The 19,096-nt window shown below is 34.0% G+C and overlaps 1 protein-coding gene across 1 annotated transcript in view; it reads left to right on the forward strand.

Annotated features, from left to right (window-relative positions):
• Positions 1-19,096, forward strand: part of CNTNAP2 (contactin associated protein like 2) — a 1,004,683-nt gene that overhangs the window by 427,477 nt on the left and 558,110 nt on the right. The window contains exon 4 of the mRNA XM_018075661.2: positions 12,939-13,086. Within this exon, the coding sequence (XP_017931150.2) occupies positions 12,939-13,086 (148 nt within the window). The remainder of the gene's footprint in view (positions 1-12,938; positions 13,087-19,096) is intronic.

The following is a 19,096-nucleotide window of genomic DNA, read 5'->3' on the forward strand; positions in this document are numbered from 1 at the left end:
TTCTGGTACAGTACAGTATAGCAATGCCAGCTAGATGATAATGCATAATGTTAGTAATAACTGGAAATCTTTCGGTGATCCTGTTTTAGAAGGAGTTTGAACCCTAGTGTTTAAAACAGTGAAACAACTGTGAATCAGTTCCACAAAAAAGTGAATGGAAACTCATACTGTTATTTTATTCTGATTTTACACATCCACTGTGGGAAGAGGGAGGGAGGAGGGAGGCTAGTGTCTTTAAAAAAAAGCCTGTAAAGATTTTGCAAGCCAGATCATATTATCATTTTGCAAGCTGTTCCAGACAATTTAATTTTGCTTAATTATCTATTATTTTAAGGTTATAGAAGCTTAGTCAGTGTTTTCCTGTCCTAGTTTGCCACATTCTTACAAAGGAGAAGAAATCCGTGATAGTAAACCATTCTTGAATACGAGCAAAATATGTAATGAGATCCTGTGACTGGATGAACAAATCAAGTAGAAATAATGCATATTTTTAGCACTGAATATAAGTAGCACTGGAAGAGCTTCCATAGGGGTGTGTTAAATTTGATTTTCCATCACTTTCAGTTTTGAAATCAAGACTGGATAACTTTATGAATGCTGCACTATAGCACTCATTACCTAAACTATTGTGTGGGGGTTGACATTGTGGCTACTGAATTCCAGACTAGATTATTATTATAATGCTCCCTTCTAGCCACAAAAATCAATGAATGTTTGTCATTTGAATTTTATTTTTTTTTTCTTAAGAGAACAGGGATGTAAAAATGGTGCATGGATTCATTTTGTTTTTAAAGGATCAGTGCATAAATAATAGCTAATTAATTCTCAACAAACACTTCTGAGAGTATTATCTCTGTTTCACAGACAGAATGAGTTTCAGAGACTTTGGGATGTTAGTCTTGGTTCACATAGTAAGTAAGCAACAAAACGCAAATGCCAGCAGTCGTTCCTGACTGCTGTGCTTGTGGTATTACAAGTATTTACAGAGTTTTATCAAATGGCTGTAAAGACATTTCCTGCAGAAGCTTCCTGTGATCCTGTAGAGAAACATTATGATAGCCTCTTCCACCTGAAGAACTCCGAATTTGTTTTGAGCACTTGCAAGCATGTTTTCAAAATACTCTCAAGCGATATCCTAATTAGTCTAGAAGTCAGGGAAAGGGAAATATAGGGAAATCCCGTTTCCTTTGTCTTTCCACTCCTCTTTCATAAAGATAACCACAAAGAATGTTTTTTGTTTCTCTCATATCGGTTTTAGGGAAAGGAATATAGCAGACTAATAAACAGCAATAAGATAATGGTGTCTTCACTACAAAAGCCAGTGATGCTAAGAATGCCTGCCACTACTGGAAAACAGCAATGTTTGTGTGATGTAGCTTTGGAAAAAAAAGAATATGTGAAAAGATTCACTGTGTATCTGCCAGCCTTTTCCAGGTAAATTAGGACCTTTGCATAGGAACAGATCTGCAACCACCTTTTCCGTGCTGCAGCGAGTCCTTGTCACAGGAAAATTAAATCATATAGGACAATGCTAGACCTCAGTAATAAAGATCTTTGTACATCAGAATTTCCACCTTCTCATTCCACATGAGTAGTAAAACACACGATTCTGTTAGTGGCATAGGTATTACTCTATTGACATTCAAATCTCCTTTTCATTCAGTGGCTATAGAGACCCTCAGCCCTGATCAGTGATAGACTCAAGACACTGCAATAAAGTCATGCTAAACTCAAAATATTGCTACCTCCTTGGCCAGGGAAGCATGTATCCTGGTTGCCAAAGATAAATAAACCAGAAATATCTGAGTCAGATAAAATTGCCCTTGCTGTGTGAGGAAAAACTTGCACACAACTAGTGATCAATTGACTCTAAATGTTCAATCCTCTAAGACTGAACAAATTTAGGAAGTTTCTATTAGGAGAAAATTGGGCTGTTACATCACTGTATTACTCATGTAATGAATTATAAAGAAAATAAGTGAATAGGTGATCAAAATTTTAAAATCCTTCCCTCTTCCAATTATTGTTGTCAAACTAGATTCACCTTTGTTGATCATTCAACAAGGTTTTTGATTTATGGAAGTCCTCCTATTTCAGATACTAACAGCTATTTGAGAGCATTTCACTTAAAAGATGAATGGCTATACAGTCACTTTCAGAGTAGTAGTTGATGTGAACCTGAACAAAACAATATCATAGGGAGATTACAGATGCATATTATCTCTGTCAAAGGGAAAAAAATACAACTTCTAAGGCACACAGTTGCAAAAGAAGTAATGGGATGAAATCAGATTATGTACTTTAAAGCAAAAATAGGACCTTCAGTATTTCTTATTCTATTATTGTCTGTTTTAATTAAGGCATCTAACAGTATACTGAATCCACAGAGGTTTCCGACCAAAGGTTACTCAGTCTAAATTTCTGACATGGATACCAGGCATTTTTAGCATGAGGGCTGAGAATGGACTTCAACAGAAACACAAGTATTCTGCATTCTTTCTGTCATTCTCATGACAGAAAAAAAAAAGTAAAAAACCCCCAGATATTCCTTTACACATTCCTTTGTAAAGTATTCTTGTGTCTTCTTGGTATCATTTTAAAAAGCTAAGTGGTTAAAACTGTCCTTATTGCTCTAGAAAGATGAGCAGCTATAGAATGCACGTCAAAGGGCAAGCAGGCATGTTTGAAGACTGTCACATACTGTAACTCTGCCTTTGGGGATTTCTTAGTAATATTCCTCTGAACAGTTTGAAAGGATTATTCTGAAGAGTCCTACTCCAGGTATTCTTCCTGAAATAGGAATTTAGTGTTTGCTTGCATGAAATTTTGCTTATGATTCTCTGCATTTTGAGCCCTTTTAGCCTTATACTGAGTTTTAGAAAGGACCCACATGTTTTTCATTGAAGTTTCCCATATTTATATTTTGATTAGATTTCTTTTTTGCTGATATCATGGGTCACAGACCAAAAGGTTCTAAACCTGTGAACCTTTGTCAAGGAGATCTTGACTTAAGGTGGTGATTTTCAGAGTATGGAGTCTGCCTAGGGTGAACAGGAGAAAAGGAAAGAGAAATGGTTAATGAGTTCCTCTATCATAGTTAACTTTGGTAACTACATCAGTCTTTGGAGTTCTTGGTTTTAGAGTATGTGAAGTATTTTGGATAAGTTACTTTTATTTTTTTTCCTCTTGAAATGTTCAGAAAGTACTGCACCTACAGCCAGAAACTGAGATGTGTTAGTGTTAGGTGGCAATAGCATTAATTTTCTTTCTTTTTTCTTTTTTTTTTTTCTAGTCATTGTTAAATTTTGACTTAATATTTTCTGTCTTTTATAAATATAATAACTCGGAAACATGCAAAAACAAGCAAACAGATTCAAAATTATTTTTAACGCCTACTTCTTGTTTCTATAATTTTAAATTAATTATGTAATGTTTTAATAGGACTTAAGGAGAGTTAAGACAGGTTTAAAGACAGCTTTTTTTTCTTTATTATCCAGTCTTTCTTCCCATTATTGGGAAGCTTATCTGAATTATGGAGAACACAAGTACTATTTGAAATTAACTATAATCCCAGCATTAAAAAGATACAGAAAGTATACTAGAAAAACACCTGACTATTTAATTTTTGTCTTCAAAGTTTTTTTATTTTATCTCAATATGCAATATTAACTTTATACTTGAAGCAAGTAGTATACAATACCGGACATTATTTCCCACAGCTTGATTTACAGTTGCATTCTTGTAAGTAACCATTTCAGATATGACACATGTTTTGGTTCACAGTTATTTTGTACATGCTAATAGTCGAGGCAGAATTGCAATGATATAAAAGGCAGTCTCTGGACTTTTCTGTGATTTCACATAGGAATGAAAACTGCTTATAACTAAGAAAAGTTTAACTTGAAAATTGACTATCCTGATTTAGTCACGACTCAAAAGAATATAAAAAGTGTAGTGATTTTGATTAATAATTATAAATTGAAGACACAAATCAGTATTTTTTATCATGGGTCAAGAATGTTGTTTAGATTAATTTGTAACCAGTAGGAGCTCAAAAGCTTTATTTATTTAGTTGCTATGCCCTTATTGAGTATAGATGATTCTCAAGTGTATTTAAAATAGGTTTTGCATTTGTACTTTTTCCTGCAGAGTGTTTGAGTCTTATAATCCAATGCACTAAGTGCAGAGAGTGTGGAATGACATTTCTGATTTTATATTTGCTTCTCATAAGTGCACTCTCTAGGAATGGCCTCAACTGTTTGGGTTGAAAAGTAACCCTGTAGAGTAGTGGAGATGTGTAGAAGAAACACAAGAAACTTTGAGTCGAGGGGTGCCTAAGGAGTAGGTACTGTTCTGAAAATTACTAAAAAACTATTTTAAAAGCATCGAAGTGTGAAAAAATTTCTAAGTACATCAGTATTAGAGAGAAAAAGAAGCCAAGGACCGCTCTGGGTTCCTCTGTGTTTGCCTTTCTTCTCCAGGTGAGAACTCCTGTTACTGTTGAGCTCTGTAGCCCAGCAGCCAGTGATCAGAGCTGTTGCTGTTATTATTTCAGTAATGATTGCAACTGTGCTTAGTTATTTTGGAAACACATTCTTCCTGTCTCCCTTCCATTCTACAGAAGATGTAGCAGAAATAATTTTTGTTCTATATTAATGAATAAAATCTCACAACTCCCATGCAGAAAAGCAAGTTTTATTCTGTCTGTGTAAACATTTCACACTGATTTTTTGTATTCTTTTTCTTTTAACATGAATCAGTTGCTGGACAACTTTTGAAACTAAATTGTTGATTGTATTCTCTAATTTGTAAAATACATTTACATTGTATCCATGAAAATTTATATTTTACTGTGCAGCCACTGAAGAGTGGCAAGCTTTTAATTTAGTTTCTATCTCCCACTTTGCTTGACTGACCACAAAAGGCTCAGATTTCTAATTTAGGCACCCATGTTAGTGTTTGACTAAGTGCTTAGTAGATATTATTTTATTTTTCAACCCCATAAAATAAATTAATTTTTACTCCATATTCTATGTGTGGAATTGAGACGGTGAAAGATTAAGTCAAAACTACCTAATCATTCTGTGTCCCCAGAAACTGTACTAAGTGCCCCTCAAAACATTTTTGCAACTTACTTGTCTAGCATCACGTGGGAACTGTCACAGAGAAAATCCAGCATATATGCTATAAAGCACACCCTATAAGTTACCTTCACCCTATATGTTACCCCCTTTGCCACAGGCTTGGACACTACACATATTTCAGTTTCTCATGCAAATAAAGGAACTATCTAAAAAGTGTCAGTCTTCCTCATTATGAAACCCCAAGTTGCCCATGGAATGGGTCCTGTGATGTCTAAGAGTTAAAATCTATCTAGTTTATTTAAGACTACGAGTAAGATAATTATTACTCCCCGATGTGTTAAAAAAATTTTACTAATAATGCAATCAGTTGATCTTGACAAGAAAGGTGTAAGTTTATTCAGTGTCTGGAAGGTTGTATTTTCTCAATTAAAGTCAAAGTGTTAATACTGGATCTTAAATCTTGGGAACAGATTTCATCAGCAGATTTGCCAAATCAAAGTCATCTGTATTTCTTCTTAAAATTAGATATGGTTAAAAATGAAGAAAAAAACAACACTTTGGAGCCTCAAGGTACTGCAACCTCAGTCGTTTAGTGTATCAGGATGAATAATCACTATTTTCTCTCCAGGTATTGGATGAATCTCTGGAGAATAAATAGCAGGTAATTATGGAAATAAATGAATATCATAATGATATTCAGGAATTCATTAAGACTCTGCAGGAAACATTATTTCTACTAGCAGTGTTGACTTTACAACCCTAATGATATTTTAATATTTTTGGTGTATAGCTTAGGTTTTAAAAAATTTTAGATTTTCACTATTTTATGTCATGCTGAACAAAACCTGCATGGTTCAGCACAGAGGTTGAAATTTCTCATTCATTATGCAGACCTTAAAATAATCTATTAGCTTTGTGAATAGCTGTAGTAGAATTTTTTCATATTATGTTTGGTACCTGCACCAAAAGAGAAGAATATGTTTGCTGATGAGATATTTGGCACACCTCTGGAATGTTATGTTCAATTTCAGGATGTAGAGAAGTGTGACACTGTTGGTAACTTTGCTGTGATGCCATCTCTGATGTCCCATAAAGTAAAATTTAACAATATCCATATGTCTGTGTCCTCTTGCTCATGAGTAAAGGTTAGGGGAATGGGGTTATTAAGTGGATTTCTGGGGAAAAAAAAAACAACCAAAAAAAACCAAAAAAAAATCTCCAGTCTATACCCATGTGCACTCTCAAATGTCCTCCTGCAAATATTCCAGTAATATAAAGTTAACAAGGGATTGCTACCCTGTCCTGGAAAGCAGTCAGTTTCCCTAGAAAATCCACAGATAAGTTGGTATTATTTCTACGCATGAATAACATATGAGTAATTAATATGTAGAAGTATGATAAAAGGAATTAATTCTTGGGTTTGGGGTTTACGAGCAGGATGGAGAGGTAGTTCTTCATTATGAATTTTGGCTTAAGGCTTCATTACTTAAAGTAGATTACACAAAGATAATATCCTACAGTAGTGTCGGAAGAGAAAAGAAAGTTTTACTTGCATCCAGTTCACTGAGTCACGTCCTGGAAGCAGTAGCTGTGATGGTGTGGGGATTTTTTTTTGTTTGTTTGGGGTTTTTTTGTTTTTATTTCATTTTATTTTTAGGCTTTGTTTGTTTCTATATATGAGTTTAATTTGTTTCTTTTTAAAAAGAAAAACTGCGAACATCAATAAACCATGTTAAAACTCAGTGACAGATTTGATAACGAAGCTCATATTTTTAATTTTTCTTTCAGGTATCTGAAATTATACCAAGGGTATTTTATCTTGCTCTATGATTCCTCCAATTCTGTTTTCAAATTTTAAAAACATTTTCTAGGAATCACTGTACAAAACTGAAATCTATGAACTATCTGTGAACAGAAGTAGAAAAATATTTCTTGAAATGTACAGATTTCTTGAGGTTCCTGTTAAAATAATAAAAAATAAATGTTCCTGTAGGTGAAATCGAGTTCTTTTTAAGTACAGCAATAGTTAGCAGGCTATAAAATGTTATTTTGTTACGAAGATCAATAATGTTATGTTACTGAATCATTAAGTTTTGCTTGGAGATGTGAAAGGGTACAAGACAACAAATACAGCTTTTGGCATTATTCTTTGCATGTAGTGATAATTGCATTACATTATACATTAAATTATGATGCACACGGGGTTAATATATGTTTTCAGCATACAAAACCAGATTTTGAACCTGAAAGTAAACTCCTTAGGAATCAATAGAGAATATGAGGATGTCACGTGAACAAAATGATGGGTCTGCTTAAAAAATGCTAGGAAACATTTTGAACATAGAAAAAATAAATTTTGAAAGATGTATTATTTTATAGTAAAAGCCTGTTAGTAGATGTTCCTTACTCTAAGTATGTGAGTAGTTTTCCATAAATTGTTGTTGCTACACATATAGCATTGATTTTATTTATATAAAACAGAGATGTGTCGCTGAGGGAAGTATATGGATAAATACTGAAATTGGGAACTTGCTGTTGGTTCGTATGAGCACACCAACATCAGCATTATAATGATCCACTTGTTAATCCTGAGCTCTTAGGAATTTTGGTCATTTTATAATGATGATTCTCAAAGATGAGATTCAGCACCTGATGAAGGTGCAACATTTGAGGATTTCATCATTTGAAGATAAGGGAAATACCTACTATTGTTTTTAAGTGCTTTCAGATACTGTTTTTCTATTCAGGTGCATCTCTGTGTGAGATGATTATGAAGAATGCTGTAGAAATACTGTTTTGCTTTCAACATATTTGGTTTTAGGGAAAGAGTAGAGTATGCAAGCTGTAGTGTTACTGATTTTGCTGTTCAATGAAGAGAATGAAGAAATGTTTCCAAAGATTACTGCTTCCTATCACCTATTCTTATTCCACGTGAAATTACAGAAACATGACAAAACCGAGCTAAAATGTAGGCAACCCAAATCTGTTCCGTTCTGATGTGTTAATTTTTTCTCTTTATTTGCTATTATTCTTTCCTTCTGCAACCAGTTTTCCTACCACATGTTGGTTTTATCTCTTTTTTTGCCTCCCTTCTCCTTGAAGTTAATCTCCTAACACTTTCCTTTATCCGGTGTTTTTATTCCATTATTTGAGTTTACATGATACATTTGGGCTGGATTTTCATAGATATAGAGTAATGTTTCACCAGCAAGAAGGTACTTACGAAGTTCATTTTTTGTATGTTTGGTTTTTTTTTTTAATGTCCATGTGGTAAAATAGGAACACATTTTTGAAACGTTGTCTTCTCTGAAATCTGCTGTGGATTTCAGTCAGCTTGTGCAGAACCAGTAAGTGATGTGAATTTTTCCAGGGCCCTGGATTTGAACTGCTCTGCTATGTGAAACACCATTCCACTGCACTGCTGGCCAAGAACTTCCAGTACCTAGCCTGTCCTGCTCCTCTCCTTGATAGTGCAGAGTCTTGAGAACTCAAGTGAAGAAAGTTTCTAGATTTTCTTTGCTGTGCAGGCAGAGGGCTGACAGCCATAACCAAAGCTGTCAACTTCTCAAGTTTGTGGTCCTTTTAGTTTTTGGAAAAGTATTTGTTTTGGAATTTGGGCGTTTTCCTATAAAATAAGTCTTTAGGGTTTAGTCGACTTCATGCTTAACTCACCCTGGAGTCCTTAAGAAAAACCTAGTTAATTTTGTCACAGACATATTCTACCTGCCTGTGGATGTTTCCATACTTTATAATATGATGCTTCTATTAATTTCCATGCAAATACTGTTTCTGCTGTTTAAAGAGCTATAGTACCATGGAACATAGACTCTGTAGAGTTGTCACTATTGCATCGTCAAAATAAAGCTAGAAGCATAGATTTCTTTTTCAGAAACTCAGAGCCATAAATTATTCTTTGCTTAAAATGCCAATGGGAAAATAGAACTATCAAGAATATAATAGTAAGTATATATTTAAAGTAGTGACAAAAATTACTAGTAATTAAAGAAAATTTAAAAAATTGGTAGTTATTCCTCTTTTTACAGGAAAAGAAATGTCATTCTACTATTCCATACATTGCCCAATTTTTACATCACCCTAGAAAGAGCCTACATTGAAGTAATTTTAATACTTGTCTCTGAATAGGTCATTAATTCGGATGGAGAATTCTTCACCTGAATTAAGTCAGGTGAAGAATCAATTTTGCCTTAAAGTAACTTAGATTCTCTGGTATATATGTCATGATATTCTTGGGTGAAGTGCAGGTTTTTTTCTCTGCTTCACAAATTGCTGAAAGATTGCAAATATCTTTTTGTTTATTTAGTTGATGATCTGACAAACATTCTTTCATTGTTTTACTCTTTGATTAAAGTATGAAAATTTCCGTTTTTGTTCAGTTAATAACATTTCATTCATTTTTTGCACCTTCTTACTTCAGAGATAAATTTTTTAATGCTGAATTTCTTTTTAATCCTTTGTTGTAAAATGTACTCAAAGCATTTTCCCAAATTGAGATCTTAAAATGCATTTGCTGTATCCATACAGCTGAGTAGAGTAAAACTGTTGCAAAGTGTTCCTTTACAGGAAACTAAAACCATTTTGATCAGTTTTATTTAACTACTACTGTTAAGCTGCATGTAACTTCACTACAATACTACTATGAATTTATCATTTAGCTTTAACATTTATAATCATTGATTAGAATATCATTTTTCTGGAAATACAGGAAAAAAATTGTCTGAATCTTAACTTTCCCTAACTTTTCTTCTAAATTTCCCAAATCCTTACCTTCACTTTTCTCAGGTTCTTTATTTACGAAAAGAAAATTATATTGAATGTCTCTACTATGTCTCTCTGTATGGTGGTGTGGCTGAAGAGTATTGATAAAGCCAAAGTGAATTTCAAAGATCATACAGCTCTTTTTGCTGCTGCTGATGTTAAAGAAGACTGCTGAGCCAAACATTTATTTGTTTGTTTATTTATTTATTTAAAAACTTGATTAGTTGGCCCGTTAAAATAAATTATCTGTCCTATAAACCTGCCCTGTTAATTTTTGAAAATTAGTTGGAGCTAAACAAATTTTACTCTTAAGGATTACAGTCACGAAAATCTTAGTGAATACTTTTGAAAACTCCATTCAATGTATGTTCAAAAGCACTGTTTAGAAAAGATCTGGGGACTTATTCTCTTACCTGTCTTCGTCCTTATTACACTGCTGTCCTGTGGAGAACTGCCTTTGAGAAAAGTGGTTGTTGCTCATCACATTTCCAATCTTTTCATTGCAATGTGAGCTGTAACATAAAGCAGCTTACAGAAGTCAGTATCCAGTACAAGATGAGAAATGATTTATGGAACAGAGGATTTTGGAGTTGGACTTATGAGACAGTCCTCTCTGTTTTACAGAAAAGTGAGCCATTTTGTTCATTTTCCCAGTTTGGGTTAAAGAAAAACTGTGAAAAGCAGACCTCTGGCAGTAATACTTAAGCAAGCTAATGAGATTAATAATCTGAAAAACTTGTTTAATTTATATAGGTATTTCTACCTTTTTCTGAAAAAATAATTTTGCAATTTCAATTTATTTTTTTTTAGCCCTGTTAAAAAGAAAATCTTCTGTTAGAGATGTGGGTCTAAATTATACTTTTAAATCTATTAACTAGAAAAGAAGATTTTGCAACAGTGGTGCATAATTCCCAAGCTCCTGTAAATTGATTTTTCAGCCTTGCAATCATGGATTTGGGCCTGATATTTGCATTATCCACAAAGCAGGTATTACTGTACCCCATTTATTTAAGTGAAGGCTGCGTTTAAAAGATATTGTTCTGCTGGAGACTAAATGGAATGCATTTTACTAATCAGGGAAACTAATGGGAGGCTATCTTGTTCTGTATTGACTATGTTTATGCATTCACCAGAGGTCACTAGATCATATACCAGAAGGAACCCTCAAAACACCAAATGCATGCTGGTTTCAGCTTTAAGTCTTTCTGACAAAGGACTGGGAAAGCACAAGTCAGGGTGCAAGTTTGGTGAGCTACAGAATATATTTTTGATTTTGAGAATAATTTTTCATCAATAATCTATCAAATTATATAGAAAATATCTTGTCCTCCTATATTCAGCTTCCTTTGGCCCTAATACTTCTAATTAGAAAAAAAACCCAAACAACTAAACAAGACCTAAAGCAAAACAACCAGTAAACCTCTACATCAGTAGAGTTTTGGTAAGATTATACCAAGCAACACAAAATTAAGACATGCCCAAAAGCAATTTGCTCTTGAAATATGGAGCACTACTTTGCATGCCCACTAAAATACATATTTTTAAAGGAATCAAAGTTTTTATTCCCTCCATGAACTTCTGTGATTCCTAGAACAAGACTGAAAAAACAGGCAGCTTCTCAATAGGATTTTTGTCTTTGTTCAGTGTGTGCTTTCCTTTGTTGGTTATTGCCTTCTCAGAAGACAGAACTGTTCATTTCCTTATGCTACTCATATATATGTGTTTCACAGACACTAATTAACATCTCTTACAAACTCATCTGAGGAGTGCCATCATCATAATTTAGTACATTAATAGCTGCAGCACAGAAAAATTAAGGTGAATGCAATTGTTAGTATATGTTATAATTTTTTGAGTCCAGCAAGTAAGGGATCCTGTGCATCTTCTTTACATCTACCCAGATCTACTGTGCATGGTACAAAATAATTATTCTTCTAAGATATATTTTTTGGAATAAGTAGTATCTGGGCATGTAATTAGCTATTGCTATAGCTGTATGCAAAGGACCAACTTAAATTTTCCCTCTTTCAATATTTTGATGACTACAGTTTGCAATTGTACTCCTTATTCTTTGGGTTTTTTGTTCCACTATAGGTATTTATTATATATAGGTTTTATATATATTTATTCAGATGCTAACTGTGTAGATAATACTGCTGAATATTTTTCTCTGCAGCAAAAATGTCTTTTTAACGAGGATGCAAAAAAATTTCTATTTTCATAGTCTCTCTCTATTAATGTATCACCTTTCCGATGTTCTTTATGACTACTCCATTCATTGTTAAAAGAAATTTCCCCTGAAAATGTTGAGATTAACATTTACCATCACTGCATGAATGGACTGTAAATGGACAAGACAAAAAAAAAATATTCTATTGAATTAACTAATAGGCAGCTTCATGCTATGGAATATTTTACCAATAGGTACAGAACTACAAATAGTGACCTAAATATTAATTAATTGATTTTCAAACTCCCTTGAATGCTCTTGTGTCCTTTCCTGACCTTCACAGGTCAGGAATTGGCAGTGCTGTGGGAGACAACTATGGTTAGGAAAGAACCTGGTCACTTACTTTTCAGCAAGTAGTGCATCAAAAGTAAATGAGGATTTTTAAGTTCTTAGAAATTTCAGAAGTTGCAGTAGTAAGAAAGTTCTTTCAATATTCATATTTACAGAAGGATGACTGCTGTGTATAATCTTACTGATGGAGGGTAGGTAGCTTCTTCCCCAGACCAACCACTCTGGCTGGACACTTTTATTAACATGTTAATAAACTGAGTAAAAGATTAGTGATGGAAAATGGATTGCCCTCTTATCTAACGGCAGGCGTTCCATGATTTAAACATGTCTGTGGTGGATGAAGAGGTCTCAATGCTACTGTTTTAGTACTCTTATGCAACTTGGTAAATCAACTGTTCATTTTTTCACTATCCAAGAAACATTTAAAACAAACGTCAATGTATCCTAGACATTCAGAAGACTTCACTACTTAATGTTTTCCTTCAGAAAAAAATCTTTACAGCATGTGAGATAGATTTAATACAATAATTTCCTCTTTTTTTTCTTCTTTCCCTTAGGCATTTCCTGGAAATACAAACTCTGACAGTGTGGTCCGGCACGATTTACAACATCCCGTTATTGCTCGCTATGTAAGGATAGTTCCTTTGGACTGGAACGAAGAGGGCCAGATTGGGTTAAGAATTGAAGTCTATGGCTGCTCCTATTGTAAGTTTTTCTACGATGATCCTTTTTTTCCCCCTAAATACATACTGGTTTTGGATCTCAGATTAAAGCTGAATCTCAAATACTTTTACCTTAGACCAGTTAAAATGGGATTGCTGCTTGTATTACTCAGGGTTTCAGGAAATATTTATTGGAACCTTAACTCCAAGTTGCTAGTTTGTTCTTCTCTGGAAGATGCAACCTTGGAATTCATGGTAGTACTTTGAAGTTGCTTCTTTTTATCTTCATGGTTTCTTTAGCAGAAGGCTTTGACTATTGTAAAAACTTGAATGGGGCAGTTAAGGAAAATACAGTATTCAAACAAATGTCATGTTGGGTCCTGAGGGGAAAAATGGAAACAAGACATCAATTATTGCCTGGTGCTAGAGATAAAATTAAAGTGATAAATAAGAATTCTATCAGAGTAGCTCAGATTGTCTAAATATGTGATGTGTTTTTCAAAGGTATTGCCTCGAGTATTTGAATATGTCTTTGGAATTTCATTTGAAATCTGGATGAGCAATGGTACAAATGATCCTGTAGTTAAGAGCAGAACTGATAATGTTTCATGAAAAGCAAGGGTAATTTCTAAATGCCCTTCCTTCAGTGTTTAAAGAAAATCTGCAAACCTGCAGAAAATGGAGTGTATGATGCCCTATTTCTAAGTATCTATTTTTATCCTGGCTTTACTGGTATTTTAGCTGGAAAATACTATTTGAGATTTGTCTTTTAATAACCAGACATTAGAATAAAGTGGGGAACACACATCTACAAGTCTCATCCATTCACTTCGCTGAGTGACATAAAACATATGGGAGCCCTCTGATATTCTAACAAAAAAGAAAAACTGATTTCACTTGTTGTTTTGAATTGATTAGATAGTCAAAAGACTACATACTTTCATTCAACAAGAACAATGAAGTATAGATTTTTGGGTTTATTTTTCTTACTTTTATATCATGAATTAAAACCCTGTTATAAAAGTGTATATTAAACCACAGAGAGTTTCACAGTAGCTGCAGGAACTTAGTTGAGAAATAAAATCAAACTTTGTGATGTTGGTGCTGCAGTGCTGAGGGCATGCATGGATGAATATATTTTTAAAACAACAGGAGGAGCCGTTGCAATAAGACAAAGGACAATGGTTTTAAACTAATAGAGGGTCAGTTTAGATTAGATATAAGAAGGATATTTTTTACAATGAGGGTAGTAAAACACTGGAACAAGTTGCCCAGAGAGGTGGTGGATGCTCCATCCCTGGAAACATTCAAAGTCAGGTTGGATGGGGCCCTAAGCAACCCAATCTAGTTGAAGATGCTCCTGCTCATTGCAGAGGGATTGGATTAGATGGCCTTTAAAGGTCCCTTCCAACCCATACTATTCTATAAATCTAGAATTCTACAATACCTAAGGAACTGTGGGTTACTCCAAAGTTAACTCTTACTCAAAGAGAAACTGAGCTTCTGAAGTTTTAAGTATAACTGATTATTCAGTACATGGCTCTTAATAAACTAGTGTTTACCATCATATTGTAAAATGTTTTATGTGCTGTTTGAAGTGTACCAAACACTACAGCATGGTTAATTTTCCAGCATAATAAATGCTCATTTTTAAATATACCTCCTTACTTGTATATTAAATGCAAATTCAGGTGTTTGATACAAGAAACCAGCATCTAGTTTACTGTCAAATATAACTCTCTTTAAATTAAAAATGGTAGCAGAATCAAACAATGAACATCATGATATTTGCTGCAATATTTAGAGGTAAAAAATGGTTGGTTTTTTTTGAAATAGATAGAAAAAATACTGTAGGTACATAACAAGATGCTTTAGAGGCTAGAAGTAAATATGAGAAAAAAATAAAACGGCTTGACAAAACTATTTTAGTTCTTTGATGATAAGTTTGTTTGATGAACTTTTAGAGGAGAATAAAAAGCATCTGGCAAGGACACAATGTATGGAACTATAAAAGTACTGATAAAATGTGTCTTCACAGAAGAATTAAGGTGACTCAACGTAATTTTGTAATTTTGCTGAATGAGTATTGCTGGTCTGTTTGTACTTGAAGGGATTTCAATAATTGTTGGGTTTTTTCAAGATAAGATTAATTATAATATATTACAGTTTTATGTGTATGGGGACTTTTCTTTTAACAACCCTCCTAAAATACCTGTGTGGTTTTTACGTGCAGAATTGGGCTGCTCCCAAAGTGGTATCAGTAGAGAGCAGCAGAGCAGTTCAGAAGAAAAACTAAAAAATCACTATATAAAAAGATAAGAAGGCAGCCCTTTGGTATGACTACTGGAACAAGGGATTACCGTGTACAAATTCCCAGCTTGTCCTCAAATGAATTATTTGGAACCAGGTGTATAATGCTACACCTTTCTATGTAGATGTGTCCTTTGGCAGAGGCCAAGTTTTTAACCTTATGATTAGAAGTGCATATATTTGCATATAAATATCAGCACTGTCATTAAACAGTGTGATTTGCAGATTAATTCTGCTGTCATGTAAGGAGCTGGCCATTTTGAGAATCACCAATTTTAAAAACCTGATTAAAAGACAGGCTTCTAGTCAAATCCGCACCAAATTTTGGAACTGCTACCTAAATAAAAAGGCTGCCCAATATATTGCAATTGTAATTTTTTTTAAGTTAATAGATTCATAATTAATATATTCTTTTTTAAAATATTTTAGAGGGCACATTTTCAGATGCAAAAATGAGATATTTTCTCACATTGCAAGCAAGATTTAATTGGGAAGCCATACACTTAGTGACTATAAAAGCTCTTTTCTTGCAACTTAGCATCAGGTTATTAAGAAAAATGCTTCCTTGTATTGAACTGCTTATTCAAAGGTCAGGTTATTAATTGCCATAATTTCTGGTTCCCATTTTGTTTGAATATACATGTAAGATACACATTTAATTTTTCTGTGCAAAAAGTGAAATCCATGTCTTTTCTTGCCCAGCAAATTAAGTTAAAAAGGTGTGTTTTCCAGGGAGGCATTAGAGCTCACATCTGTTCCCTAGAGAATTTAATAGCATTACCAAAACTTCTTTTTTTTAGTGTTGTTTTGCTTAAAGTTTAAAATCTGTGCTGCATTTGAAACTTCATCTATGTATTTTGTGTAGATGAGATCTGTAAGGTTGTCTTCTGACAGAAGAGTTCATAGAAGTTACCAAAAAAGAATTAAGGCCTCATTCTACACCAAGATTCAGAATTAAATTTGTATTTTTTTTCTGTGAATAAATGGTAATATCATATTTAGAAAATATTTTCATTCTCTATAGGGCAAAACTGACTATGTCTTATTTAAAAAGATAATGAAATCGGGTAAAGAATTTACTTCATAGCTATATTAATGGAGGAGTTGCATGAGCAAATAAGCTTGAAAAATCACAACAAGTAGACTATAACATAACATTGTTTAGTCAATGGGACTTTTAGCCTGTATTTTAAAATTATCTATTTCATACTCCATAAAGGAAAAAAGGGTCTTTACACTTTCAGTGACATCATATATCAAAAAGCAAGTCACAAAGAAGAGAGTATAACCAAAGGCAAAATATCCAGTGAAATCAGTTAAGTGAAAACTGATGGCAAAATTTTATTCATGCTCTTTTGGAGGCAGGGAGCAATGACACATAATGTGTATCTTCCACCATGTTCACTGTTATGAATTTTTGAGACAGGCAGCAAAGACATGGCATCTGGAGGCTATGACAAGTACAATACAGTACATTTTACTACTGATTTGTGAAGATCATAATAAGCTCCTGCAGGATCACAACCATATGAATAGTTCCCTTAATCTCCATCCTGTGGAAGATGAATGCCTACAAAAAAAGGCAAGAGGTGTATTATAGCATAGGCTTTGGCTATGCTTTTCAAGACAACTGTATGAGGCCTTCTGGGTCCTAAAACCCTTTGAGGGGAAAACACTCCCTGATACTTTTATTCACAGAGGGTTTTTTATATGGTTGTGCTGATTTTCTGGATCTAAACCATACATCTGCACCTTTTTTGATGCAATTGCACATCTGACAGTAAGAATTTTCAAATTCCAGATGACTCATTTCTGAAGTGTAGGATATACTTGAAAAAAAAATCACTTGGAGATGGCAGAAAGCCATGCAAATACTCAATATACTCAAGGCAAATAAGTGGCAGGAACAATTATAAAGCTTCATGAATAGTGGCTGCAAGCTGAGCTCTTTCCATTCACTGACCAACTCTATTTGCTAATCCTTAGAAAGCAGTGGGACTGAACAAATGTCACCTGAGTTGCACTGGCAGAAATGTTCTTTTCAGATATTGTACTGATCTATGTCAAATGTTACTGTTTCGATTTCCTGATGGGTGACAGGTTTTGTTTGTTTGTTTGTTTGCTTGGTTTTGTTTAAGGTTTTTTTGAGGGGGAGGGAAAAGAAGAAAAATAGTAACAACAGTCTTGTGGTTATTCATGAAATAATGAATATTTGTATGGTGAGTATATATACAGATAGTAAAGTGAACAAAACTTTGGTCATGTAAACGTTACGAGAACAAAAATAAGGTTTGGAAACGCAGTTAAGGGGTGAGCCAAGTGAATGTTTGCAAGAGCTGATTAGGAAGTACTGAAGTGCTAAAACCTGTGGGCTGAGTGGATCTTTTGGTTGTTGCAGTTAATCCTACCTGCCTGCAGTGACTTTGACTTAAGACATTGTTTCCTTTGGCAGTTAATTCCACATTCAGCTATACTTACTGCTAGGAAGTTTACTTATTAGAAATCTCTTTTGCTTGATTTCATGCTCTTGGCACTAACTAACTATCCATGTCTGACTTGCTGTCTCAAATGGTTGCCATGCACACTTAGAGAACCCCATACTGTACAGAATAATCTATTGCATCCAAATGTCAAAGTGACTATTCAATGCAGATGAGAAAGCCACTATTACTTCCCTTTTGTTGAATCTTACTAAGTTTCACTTGGCCAGATTCAATTTTATACCCTGGACATTTTATTTCACCCGCGTATAGCATAAAAAAAGTATGAGCTAAAGACCCTTGAAGCGTCATGTTTGCTATTGAAACACCCTGGGGTAAATAAAATACAGCTCTATATAAATATAAATGTATGTATACATATTTCTGCTCTTACACTTTTGGTACCTGTGTGAATATACACCTAAATAGAGAAAATATTACTGTAGTCCAGTAATCTGCATAAAATTTCCTACTTCTTCTTATCATATTTTATTGCTTACAGTAAGTGTGCCACTAAGCTCCCTGGTCAGACTTTTCTGTCCACCTAAGTGGTGAAACTGCATAAAAATACTAATTAGCAGAACAGAGGAATCATTTTTAAGTGTTTATTTTGTAAAATCATAAGTTATCATATTTCTAACAATATTACTAACTTGCTGTAGGTGACAGTGCTTTGAATATGCAGGGATTTTAATGTGGGGAAAAACAAAGAACTAAAACAATCATGTATCAGAGGTTGCTGTGAGCTGCACAAGCTTTCCTTGTGACAGTGGATGGGACAGGTAATAGTTCTGCTAAGCATCCAACTGTTTTTCCCCTTTTCTCTTCAATTTCAGTATTCCTGTACTGGGAATTTCTCTACCTATTTGGGCCTATGTGTTTGATTTTTAGTCATTATCTTCACAGCTCATCTGTTGCAAACATAGCCTGATATTCTCTTTCTGACATTAGAGGCACATGGCTGAATACTCACATCTAAACTATGGAAAGGGAGGGAAATGAAGTGTGAACTTTTTCTTTTCAAACTTTTAAAGATCTGTTTGAATATGTGCTCTATTGGTAAGCTTCCTTCCTTCTTAGTGTATTTTTTCTACCTTTTTGCCATGCAAGATAATTAGGTTTTTCCTAAAGGTCATGCAAATGGATACATTTTATCCTCCAGATATTTGAGATGATTGTGACTGTTCCTGTCTACGTGATCACATATTTTGACATGAAAAATAAGTAAGAATGGGCTTGAATCCATTTCTTACTTTTGATTAT

Source organism: Manacus vitellinus, unplaced genomic scaffold (genome assembly GCF_001715985.3).
Source record: "Manacus vitellinus isolate BGI_N305 unplaced genomic scaffold, ASM171598v3 scaffold_3_pilon, whole genome shotgun sequence".
In the NCBI taxonomy this organism is placed as follows: Eukaryota; Metazoa; Chordata; class Aves; order Passeriformes; family Pipridae; genus Manacus; species Manacus vitellinus.